At 50.9% G+C, this 12,708-nt stretch overlaps 1 protein-coding gene across 1 annotated transcript in view; it reads right to left on the bottom strand.

Moving 5' to 3' along the window:
• The window catches only part of Fat2 (FAT atypical cadherin 2), a 91,084-nt gene that overhangs the window by 58,373 nt on the left and 20,003 nt on the right, over positions 1-12,708 (bottom strand). Inside the window, exons 2-3 of the mRNA XM_008851882.1 lie at positions 5,732-9,002; positions 1,949-2,263 (exon numbers count right to left, since the gene is read on the bottom strand). Of these exons, the coding sequence (XP_008850104.1) occupies positions 1,949-2,263; positions 5,732-8,990 (3,574 nt within the window). The 5' untranslated portion in view covers positions 8,991-9,002. The remainder of the gene's footprint in view (positions 1-1,948; positions 2,264-5,731; positions 9,003-12,708) is intronic.

Here is a 12,708-nt window from a genome sequence, read left to right as displayed (position 1 = left end):
TGCCTTCAGTTCTAGAGGACTCACAGCTGTAGCTTTTTGCCCCTTGTTAATGCTGTTACTCACCTGGACACTTGGACCATCTCTAGCATGCTGGGCTGGCACAGGTGAATCACAGGAGGCCCCCAGGGAACATCTTCTAGATGATGCCCTCTGTCGTGTTACCATACCACACCTAGCAGCAGGTTCTTAGACTTTGAAACTCCAGAGCCACACACTAAATCAACCTGTGTTCCTCATCAAGCGCCCAGCCTGTGGTGGTACTCCACTATAGTAACATACAAAGGACTACGACAACAGTCCAGTAACTTTCCCAACTCTTCTCCACTTATAAGTGGTGGAACTGGGCTATGTCTATAGGTCGCTGACACACCTGCTCTGTCCTCAGTGAGACCCTGATCTTCCTCTTCCTGAAGGGACTCGTGGCACTCTGCTGTTCTCGTGTCCGTCCTGCTGCCTGTCGAAATCCTCCCCAGCCCTCCGTGAAGCCTCTCCAGCTCTACCACACCGGGCAGCTTCCTCTGTCCCCGAGCAGCCATACCTATACTTTACTCTCTGATATCCTTTTGTGCTATTTCTGCAGTATTTACCGCCCCCCTCCAATCTTTATGATCCTGATGGGCTGACTTCCCTGAGGCCAAGAATCTTATTTCCCTTCACTTCTCTCTAAACATTTGCTGGGTAAGTGCAGAGCTTAACTCAATAATGTAGACAACTTAAAGGACTCAGTCATCCATTTGACAATTACTGATTAAACTCTCTGTCCCAGATACTGACGTCTCTGTGGCAGGCAAAAGGAGTCAAGATCCCTTTTCCAGAGAACTGGGGAAGTCCAGTGGCCATGGAGAGTTAGTGGACACTCAGATGAACGTAATGGGCTGTAAGATAAGTTATCAGCCCAGCAAGTGTGGTATCAGGAAATACAGCTGGACTGGGGTCTGTAGGAGACTAGAAGCCACACGATAAAGAGAGGAGAGACAGGGCTGGAGAGATGGTCAGCAGTTAAGAGCACTGGCTGTTCTTGTAGAAGACCTGGGTTCAAATCCCAGCCCCTCCATGGCAGCTAACAACTGTCCGTAACTCCAGTTCCAGGGGATCCGACACCCTCTTCTGTCTTCCATGAGTACTGTATGACATGGGTGCACTTACGTACATGTAGGCATAACACTCATACACATAGAATAACAATAAATAACAAATAAAACTTTTAAAAAAGAGGAGTCGGGAAAGCTTCTGAGCTGGCGCAACAGGGACATGGTGGTGGTTCAGAGCTTCTGTGAGGAAGGTGGACTGAGGGCTCATGGCGGATACATGGGTATATTCTCATGCTAAAAACCAAAACAAAGTTTCATGCTAGCTAGGAACTCTGAGGATGCCTCTGCTGAGGGCAGCCTGCCAGGTCTGCTGTAAAGGACTGTTGATGCCTCTGCTGGGGGCAGCCTGCCAGGTCTGCTGTCAGGACTGTTGACAGTAAACAGAACAGGGATTTGGAAGAAGCTGAGAAGCTAATGCCTTAGGTGAGAGATCTCTTCACTCTTGAAAAGGAGGGCTGAGGGCGGTGGGTTGGGGGCGTGGGGGCGCTGGGGACACTGGGTAAGCCTCGGGGAGAGCCAGCCTGGGCTTGTTTTCCAAAAGAAAAGCTTATCCTGCTCAGATTGAGGATTCCTCCAGACCCTGAGGTCAAAGGTTAACAGAAAGGGCTTTCAATAACTGTCTCTACTGTCATCCATGCCTGAGTTCCTCACCTACTCTCTGCCCCAGGGCTCCCAGACTTGGGGCTCTTCCTGAGTCCCTCTTATCTTAAGGATCAGGGAAAGTCCACAAGCATCTCCCTTCCTTTCCTTCAAGAGTTTGTCCTTCCTTCGGGGCAAGAGCAAGTTGTGGGGTGGGCTGTTGAGGTCAAACCTCAGTTGTAGCTCTCCACCATGTCCCCCCACTTTCTAGGCCTTACCTGTGAACGGATGAATGGTAAAGAACCCCATGTGGTTCCCGCTGGTGAGGTTGAAGGTCAGCTGCCCTTGGGAGCTGGAATCTGGGTCCCAGGCATCCAGCTGAAGCACAGAGGCACCCAAGAGTGCATCCTCAGGGATAGAAGGGTAGAACACAGGTCTGGACAGCCGAGGTGGGTTGTCGTTGACATCCGTAACCTCAATGTAGACTTCAGTGACAGAAGAGAGGGGTACAGAGCCCTTGTCCACAGCCAATACCGTCAGCCAGTAGTAGGGTACGAATTCTCGGTCCAGAGGTGCCAGGGTCTCAATCATTCCTGGGAGCCAAACCCAACATACTTAGAGCTCAAAGCGGCTTTAGGAATCACCCTACCCAGGGCTGGGGAGATGGTTCAGTCAGGGAAGGCCTTGCCCTGTAAGCATGAGGACCTGAGTTCAGATCCCCAGCACCCATACAAAGCTGGGCATGATGGCATGTGCCTGTAACCCCGGCACTGGAGACAGGAGGCTCTGTGGGGCTAGCTGGCTAGACAATCTCGCTGAATTGGTGAGCTCTGTCTCAAGAAACAGGATGGAGAACTAAAAGATGCCTAACATCAACCTCTGGCTTCCATATGCTTGTACACATATGTATGGGCATAACAGCATACATGTGCATGCATACATGAACACATATACACACATACATGCATGAAGATATACATAAAATGACTAAAAAGAAAAAGAGAAATCACCCTACCTAATATCCCGATTTCTACAGTTGCTGATGGACAATCCAGGCACACAGGGTAGGGTGGCCAGTCTGAGGTGGGGATGCTGAACTGGACAGGGGAATTAATGCCCACATTATAGACCTTCTCTGATCCTTTCTTTGCTAAAATGGGCACTTGACTGTGGTATGTGGACATAGATAGGTCTTCCACAAGATAGTGCTCATGGACCTACTTCCTCCTGACTCCTTCAACCCAAGTTCCATTGAGTTACATCACATTTCGTGAATGGGATTTCCGGTGGTTGACCGTAAGCTGTCTCCTGCACTCTAAATTCTTTACCCTGAAGCAAAGGGTTAGAGGTTGGAGGAATAACTAACTTCTGCCCCTTCTCTGCCACCTTCTTGGTTTTAGGGGCTTAGGTCCATTCTTCTGCTCACTCTCTCTGCAGATTGCCTGTAGGAGCCAGGTCTGTTCCAGAAGCTCCAACAACAGGGCTTAGGTCCATTCTTCTGCTCACTCTCTCTGCAGATTGCCTGTAGGAGCTCCAACAACGGGCACGAGAAGCTTGCAATCAGAGCCAAGTAGGCCAGAGGGGACAGATAGGGAAACTGAGGCCTGGAGAGGGAGCATGAATGGGCCAAGATTATGCAGCAAGTAAGTGGAAGCTGGGCATGGAATTGGCTGAATCCAGTGTTCTTCCCGCCACACCGCCTGCCCTTCACCCTGGAAGCAAACCATCCAGCAGTGTGAGTGACTGAAGCAGTGGCCTGCCCCCAGCCTTCCTGGGTCTCCCCAGACGGCCTCCGCACAGATGTCTCACATGTTTGTGTTTGCTGAATCGCATTTATTTTCTGCAAAGCTTAAGAAAAGAATAAGCACCTTTCGGGGGGAACAATTTGAAAATATGTATGTGATGGCTTGTCTTTATTGCCAAGTTGACTGGATTTGAAATCACCTAGGAGACACACCTCTGGGTATATCTTTGAGGGAGTTTCCAGAGAGGTTTAAATGATGTGGGAAGACCCACTCTCAACACAGGCAGCGCCATCCATTGGACTGGGGTCTTGGACTTATACAAAGAGGAAAAGGGGAAAGCAAGCTGAGTGCCAGCCTCTCCCTCTGCTTCCCAACGATAGATCAGAGGACCGGCTGCCACACTCCTGCTGACAGCTCTTCCCACCCCCAACCTGTGAGAAAAATATGAACACTTCCTTCCCGCTTTTGTCAGATATTTTGCCACAGAAACAAGAAAAGCAACTAATACAATATTCTACCTTTGAAAAGAGACAGTAGGCTGGAACAGATACCAGTGACTGAGTGCCTATTAGACACAGTAAGGCTCTGGGGCTTGATCCCTAGCAACACACAGACAGAGACACACACAGACAGAGACACACAGACACACACACACAGACATACACAGACACACAGACACACACACACAGACCACACACACACACACACACAGACAACACACAGACACACGCACAGATGCACAGACACACACACGCACAGACACACACACAGACACACACACACACACAGACATACACAGACACACAGACACACACACACAGACACACACACACACACACAGACATACACAGACACACAGACATACACAGACACACACACACACACACAGACAACACACAGACACACGCACAGATGCACAGACACACACACGCACAGACACACACACAGACACACACACACACACACACACAAACACACAGACACACACACACAGACATACACAGACACACAGACATACACAGACACACACACACACACACAGACACCACACAGACACACGCACAGATGCACAGACACACACACGCACAGACACACACACAGACACACACACACACACACACACAAACACACAGACACACACACACAGACATACACAGACACACAGACATACACAGACACACACACACACACACAGACACCACACAGACACACGCACAGATGCACAGACACACACACGCACAGACACACACACAGACACACACACACACACACACACAAACACACAGACACACACACAGACATACACAGACACACACACACAGACACACACACACACACAGACACACACACGCACAGATGCACAGACACACACACACACACACACACACACTATCTTTTGACCTGGTAACCTAATTATTTTATCTTTGTGCGTATGTGTACTGTGTATGTGCCTGTTCATGTGTATGAGTGCAAGCAACGCATATACCACGGCATGTGTGTGGAGGTCGGATGACAGTCTAAGGAGGTCCTCCTCCCTTTCCAACTTGTTTGAGGCAGGACCTCTCTGTTGTTTGCTGTTGAACTGTAGGAATTCTCCTGTCTCTGTTGGGATTACAGATGTGCACTACTGAGTCTGGCTTTACCTGGTTACACATGTGACCTATTGCATCTGGCATTACCTGGTTACAGATGTGCACTATTGCTTGGGTTCTGGGGACCTGAAATCAGGTTCTCAAACCTGCCTGCAAGTGTTTTATACACAATGCTGTCTCCACAGGCCTAACCTCATTTTAAAGAGCTTTTCTGGTGGAAACTCATTTTGATGAGTATACAAAGAAGGGTGGATGTCTACAGGATAAATTAATATGCAACCATAACAAACAAAAGGTACTGGGACTACACTGTGAAGAAAAGTCAGTCCAGAGCTTGAATCTATTGTATTATGTTTTCATCATAATAAAAACAATGAAAGCCAGGCGAGGTGGTGCCACGCCTTTAACCCCAGCACTTGGGAGGCAGAGACAGGTGGATCTCCGTGAGTTCGAGGCCAGCCTGGTCTTCATGGTGAGTTCCAGGACAGCTGGGGCTACAGGGAGACCCTGTCTCAAAAAGACCAAAACAATAAAATAAATAAGTAAATAAATAAATAAATGAATAAATAAATAAATAAGTAAATAAAAATAGTGAAATAACATCTCTAGCAGAGACAAATTTAAAGTAGGAACAGGAAGGCAAACTCCCCGCTGGCCACCGGAAGCACAGCCGCTCCCTTCCCTTCACCCACTGCCCTCCCAGCCCATGTATCTCCCCCCATACCTGTTTCCTGGTTGATGCTGAAGCTGTCCAGCCCAGTGCCTGCCCTTAGGAAGTATTGGAGCTCCCCATCCAAGCCACCGTCATCATCATGGGCCGTGACCAGCATCACCTGAGTCCCTGCGGGGCTGTTCTCCTGCACCTGGCCCTGCTGAACAAAGAAGGCGAAGCGGGGTGCGTGGAGATTCTCATTTACATCCAGGACCAGCACCTCCATGTGGCAGAGAGTCCTGCGGGCCAGGGGCTGCCCACTGTCACGAGCCCACAGGCTCAGGTTGTAGCCAGCCCGCCTCTCAAAGTCCAACTCCCTTTCCAGACTCAGAGCTCCAGTCACTGGGTCCAACCGGAAAGTTCCATGAATGTCATCCACCAGGACAAATCTCACTTCCCCTGCAGGGCCCAGGTCAGGGTCAGAGGCATCCAGGAAGGTCAAGATAGTCCCAGGGGGCAGATCCTCAGGGACTTTCAGGCTGCCGTGTTCCATGATGCACTGGGGCGGGTTATCATTGGCATCCTCCAGTGTGATGATCAAGTCAGTGACAGAGAAGAGCTGGTGGCCCTTCCTAGGCTGGTCCCTGGCCTCTACCTTGAGTATGTACCGAGGCTCTGATTCCCGGTCCAGGTGTCCTGTGACAACCAGCTCCCCAGTGAGAGGGTGGAGAGAGAACTTCTCTGTGGGGCTTAGCAGGGTGTATCGAACCCTTGAGTTGTCCTCTGAGTCGGCATCTTCTGTCTGTAGTTTTGCGATTGTGGTTCCAACTTCTGTGTCCTCGGAGACAGTGAGCTGGTACCCACCTGGAGGAAACCTGGGTGGGTTATCATTCCAGTCATTCACAGTCACCGTCAGCAGCTTCCAGGAGGACTTCTGAGGAGTGCCCAGGTCATACACGGTCACATTGAGGACATAGAAGTTGGTGGTCTCATAGTCCAATGCCGCTGCTACGGTGAGCAGCCCCGTCTCCAGCTCAATGTCAAAACAACCCTCTTCATTGCCCTCTGGAATCACATAGACCAGTTTGCCAGGAAAGCCAGTGTCAGGGTCAGTGGCTGCCAGATGGGCCAAGAGGGTGTTGATGGGAACCTGCTCCACTATGTCAATGGACTGGGGGAAGTGGTCTGCAAACTGGGGGGCATGATGGTTGATCTGATAGTTGCTAAGGGAGGCAAATTCCTCTTCCTCCAACTCCTGGTCCTGAAGCCCAACAGAGTGGAGGATGGTCTTTGTGAAATGGGTCAGCACCCCAGTTTTATCGCACTGTACAGGGACCTCAGAGTGAGAGTCCTTCACCACAGTGACATTCAGGGTTGTGGGGGAGGCATAATTCCTGCCATCCGAGGCTGTAATCTTCAGGGAATAGCTCCTGGGCCAACCAGCAGTATGATTCATCAGTGAACGTTTGAGGGATATGACCCCGGAGAAATGGTTCAGATGAAAATGCTCCTGTTCGTTGCCAGACACAATCTCATATCTTAGGTTCTGAAGCTCATCCACGTCGATGGCAGACATGGCCATGATTGATTTCCCAACTGGTGTGTCTTGGCGAAGGGATACTGTACAGTTGACCTCCTCAAACATAGGCTGGTTGTCATTCAAGTTCTTGAGTCTCAGCGAAACTGACACCTCCTTCTCCTGGCGAAAAGGGGACCCCCAGTCTGATGCCCGTACCCTGAAGGTATAGATCCTTTTCATGAGTTCATAGTCCATAGGTTTGGTGGTGGAGATGACCCCCAGGTAAGGGTCAATAGAGAACGGCACAGCCTTGGGGCCAGCGATGGCATAGGTGACATGTCCGTTATCCCCGTGATCCCAGTCTGTGGCTGTCACAGTCAAAATGCTGGTGCCTGGAGGGATGTTCTCATCCAAGGTGCTGTCATAGGAAGACCTGTTGAAGACAGGGGCATGGTTGTTACAGTCCACTATGTCAATGATCACCATGGTGGTGGCTGGGCCTGGGGAGGCTCTCACATGGAGCTGGTACTGGGCTTGGTCATGGAAGTCCACAAGCTTCGTGGTGGTGATGAGGCCTGTGTGAGCATTCAGCTTGAAGGCCGAGCTCCCGGGGGATGGCTTCAGAGCATAGCGTAGAGCGAACAGGGCTGGGGTGACCTTTACCAGCACCACGCGACTTCCAGGAGGGGAGAACTCACTGAGCTTTACTCTGTAAATGGCCTTCTCAAATCTGAGGTAGGGCAGCATAGGGGGAGGGAGGTGGAAGGCCCTGATGGAGGACTGGGAGGAAGTTCTGCTCCAACTCCGGGCCCGGAGACTGAGGTTGAAGCCCTGAAGGTGCTCGGCCCAGTTAATGTCCTTGACTGATACCAGATTGAACTCGTTGCCCCGGGCGTAGGACCTGATGGCTTTAAAGAACTTTCCAGGGTCACCACCAACTACCTCCAGGGAATCCACTTCAGCTCCTGAGTCGTTTGCATCCACCAGGACAGTGGCATAGGGGGCATCTTCATCACCATCTGGTGGAGTCAGGACCACTGAGGTGATGGCTGGGGGCTTTTTAGGTGCAGGCTCCACGTGAACAACCAGCGAGGCCAAGTTGCCAAACCCTTTGCCCTCCGAGATTTTTAGCATGCGGTCCACAGCCAGCACCTGGAGCTCATATTTCCCTCGCCAGGTAATGTTCATCTTCCCGGCCACGGTGACCACCCCACTGGTGGGATGGAGAGCAAACACGTCTGACCTGGCATTAAAGGCATAATAGAACTCTCCGTTCTGGCCCAGGTCGGCGTCCGTAGCTGTTACTTTGCAGATAGGGCTCTTGAGGGGCACATCCTCAGAGATGGTGACTCTGTAGGAAGGAGGGGAAAAGAGGGGCTTCAGGTCGTTCTGGTCCAGGATGTGGACCACTACACGGGTCAGGGCTTCCAGCTCCTGATTCTTGTCTGAGGCTTGTACAATGAGTGTGTAGCTGTCCTGCACCTCCCTGTTCAGCAGCGCCGTGTTGCTGCCCTTGGTTCTGATTCTCAGAAAGCAGAAGTTGCCCACCACATACTCCTCAGTCTTGAACACACCAGCCGCATCTCCGGAGATGATCCTATACCTCACCGCCAACTGGGACTCTGCCAGGTACATGCCCATCTTCACGGGGCTCTCTACGTACGTCTTGGGAGCAGAGTTTTCATAGATGGTGGCGTTGTACAGGGAATGGGTGAAGCGCCAAGCCGACGGGGAGATGGTTCGTTCCAGGGCTTTCTCACAGGTCACACGATGGAGCACCAGGATGGCCAGACCCAGCAAGGCAAGAGTCATGGTGGGACACTCCTTAAACAGAAAAGGAAGGGTGTAAGTTAGGAAGGACATGGCAACTACCTCCATGTTTTTTTAAAGTTTTTTTTTATTAGCATATATTAACTATAGCTAACAGTGGGTTCCACAACGACATTTTCATACGTGTATTTAATGAATTTGGTGATATTCGTCCCTTTTGTCCTCCCAATTCCTGCTGACCCACTTCATCTTCTCTACTCGTGTGTCTTTCTTCTTTCTTTTTGGTGACCTGTGAGTTGCACTAGTGCCGCTTACAGGAGAACAGGTGAGGGGTTATTTACAGGAGCATGGGCACTAAGCAGCAGCTACACCACCAAAGGAAATGTCTCTCCCTCTCCTAGTGACCATCAGCTGCCTACAGATCCTCAGAGAGGGGTTAGCCCTCTCTCTCAGCAATCAGTGATGCCCTTGTGGTTCTTAACAGAAGAGTTTTTGCCCAAAGGGGACATTTTTCAATGTCTGGAGGTAATTTAGGCTGCCTCAGCTTGTGGGGGAACTGTGCTGCAGGCTCAGAGGCAGAGGCTGGGGTTCCATCCTACAAGGCATGACATCCTACAGGGATACGTCCCCCACCACCATGTATCTGATTCCTCAATGGTGCCTGTGTGCAGGAAGTCTTACCTACACCTGTGACTCCACTGATCGCTGTGGACAGACCCTGGGTCTGACTCCTCTTGAACACAGACAACTTGAAATACTCTCTCAGGGGCCTCCAACAGATATATCCTACTCTTAGCTAGGGACCCAAGCTTAGCTGTCTCTCCTTGTCAGGCTCTTCCACCAGGGCTGAGTCCCAAATAAACAGAGATGTATCTGCTTAGATACATAGATACATAGAGGCTGCAGAAAAATGAGGTCATTAGTTCCCAGGCCTGGCACCAGGGTACCTGGATCTCTGCTCCGACTCCTTGTTTGCTAAGTGGGTGACTCACCAACAAGTTGCTGATCTCTGTGAACCTCAATTTCTTCTTCCATTACATAGAGATAAAATTATTTTCTAGATGGGGCTGAAGAGATGGATCAGCAGTTAAGAGCACACACTGATCTTCCAGAGGAATTCAGTTCCCAGCACCCACATCGTGTGGCTCACCACCACTAGTAACTCCAGCGCCAGGGGATCAGGCACCCTCTTGTGGCCTCCACAGGTACCTACACTCACATGCACAATCCCTTACACACACATGATTAAAAATAAAAATAAAATATACATATGTATGTATGTATGGATGGATGATCTGAATCTGGGGATGTGGCTTAGTTGGTTGAGTGCTTGTACACAAAGCTCTAGGTTCCATGCCAACCACTTCATGACCCTGGTGTGGTGATATACACCTGTAATCCCATGGGGACATAGGGATACTAGGATCAGAAATTCAAGGTCATCCTTATCTGCATAGTGAGTTTGAGGGCAGCCTGGGCTACGTGAGATCCTATTTCAAAAAAAGCATCTATCTCACAAAACCATTATAAAAATTAAGTGAGGGGGAAGTGCCCTGGAGAAATGGCTCAGCAGTTAAGAACATCGGTTGCTCTTGCAGAGGACCCAGGTTCAATTCCCAGCACCCGCATGGTGGCTAATAACCATCCATAACTCCAGTTCCAGGGGATCTGATGCCCTCTTCTGACATCCTCAGACATTGCATGGCACAGATGCACTTACGTACACACAAGCAATATGCTCACACACATAAAAAAATAAAAATAATAACTATTTTTAATTAAAAGTATATGGGAAAATGAAGGTGAATGATCAGCAGGGTGCCCAGCACATATAGCGTAAGTGTTAACAATATCTGTCATTATTAATCATGGGAAACTAAAAGCAAGGTTGCCCTCAGGGCCTTGAACCCATCAGGGAAAAATCAGGCCTGGGAATTCCTCAAGTCACATCCTGGGGCTGCTTCACCTACCCCACAGGGCTGCTTGTCCCATCCCCACACCCTCTGGATAGGGCCTGACCTGGACAGGTAGCTCCTACACTCTGGGACTGTCACAGCCTAAATGGATCCTCAAGATGATGGAGTTCTGTCCTCATGGGCAGACAGTCCCAGGCTTGCCCCAGGTCACAAGGTGGGTGGCCAGGTCAGAACTGGTCCATGGGAACTGGTTCTCCTTGAACTAATGTCCTCTGTGTCCCACAGAGTAGAGCCTGGGCAGAGTAGGGCCAGGGGCAGAGGACAGTTCAGGGACCTAGTGAAAGGACTGGAGCCCGGCCTGGCCCGCCAGCCCCATTCCCAGGAACACCCTGGCTGTGGGCCCTATGTGGAGCATTCCTGAGAAAGACAGGCTAGGCTCGTTTTTCTGGTTGTCTTGCTCTCCAAAGGCTCTGAAGAGTTAACCTTCCAGGGCAAGGGGGAGAGGAGCTGCAGCTAACCCTCAGAGGCCCCAGTGAGCTGGGTGCACAGAGCTTGTGAGCTGGGACCAGAAAAGTCCGCCTCACCCTAGTTCTGGAAGCCTGGGACAGAAGACAACAGACATCTGCCCCATCCTGCCAGCTTCACCCCTCCTGTCCACTTTGTTTGGGGGTGCATGGAGTTCAAGCACTTCAGCAAACAGCAAACAAGACAGAGGCAGATACACTTGGGACCCAAAAGCACGTGCTCCCCACTCTCCAGTCCCCTGTTCTTGCCTTACTCCCTTTTGCAACCCCAAACCAGGAGCCATACACTGACACAGCCCCCTGAAAGCAGGAGGGGACCCTAAACCACTCTGGCCAAGCCCCTGAAACCCCACCCTGAAGTATTGTATTGCTTCTGATGTTGAAACCCGGGGCAATAAGTTCTTACCCTGGTCCCAGGACTGCTCACTCTGCTGCCGCAGCCCAGGAAGCTGGGTGCTTGCCGCCTGCCCTGGCTTCTCCCTCCCGCTGTGCTGTGCAGGGCGCTTCCTGGGTCAGCACCAGCAGTGGGCAGGCCCCAACAAGAGCAGGCTCGGCAGGCTAAGGCGCCAAGCAGACCCGTTAAGATGCACTGCAGGGAAGAGGTGCCACAGGGTCTCCCCAGGGGATGAGAGGCAGCAAGGTACCCACCCTCCGGTGGTAGTGGGCTGCATGTATCCACATGCCAGGTGTAGGACCCACAGCCCCAGTGGGTGGGCAGGCTGTGGAGGGATGGTGCTGTGCCCACACCACTGTTTCCTGGGACCCAATCCCAACAGGTAAGCATGCTTGCAGGGTGCAGAGGTGCAGGGGCCTCCCTGTATCACTCTCCCAGCCTCCCACACCCACCAGGACTACATGAGACATGTTGTAAAAATACACAGCGATTCATTTCTTTCTATCACTTACCGGTTAAAATGTTTCTAAGTTTCCCATAGCACTTAGATTATGATCTAATGGTGTCATAAAAGGTCCTGGAACCACAGAGCTCTGCCTGGGTCTCGAAGGGAGATACTGTCATCTGAACTGCTGCTGTCCTGGGGCCTTGTTTCTTTTCCAAAAACACATCTAATGGGGAGCTGCCCCTGGGCCTTTGCATTTGTGGCTTCCCTCTGCTTAAGATTCCAAGGAGCCAGAGAGGTGGCTCAGTGGTTAAGAGTGCTGCAATTCCAGAGGGCCCAAGTTTGGTTCCCACATGAGGCAGCTCATAACCACCCGCAACTCCAGCTCCAGGAGATCTGACGCCCTCTTCTGGCCTCCACTCACGTTTCCACAGACCCATATACAGTCACATAATTTGAAATAAAATAAATTTGCGGAGGA

Source organism: Nannospalax galili, unplaced genomic scaffold, assembly GCF_000622305.1.
Source record: "Nannospalax galili isolate Female #2095 unplaced genomic scaffold, S.galili_v1.0 scaffold706, whole genome shotgun sequence".
NCBI lineage: Eukaryota > Metazoa > Chordata > Mammalia > Rodentia > Spalacidae > Nannospalax > Nannospalax galili.
The sequence above is the reverse complement of the archived record's forward strand: the minus strand, read 5'-3'. Positions and strand labels throughout refer to the sequence as shown.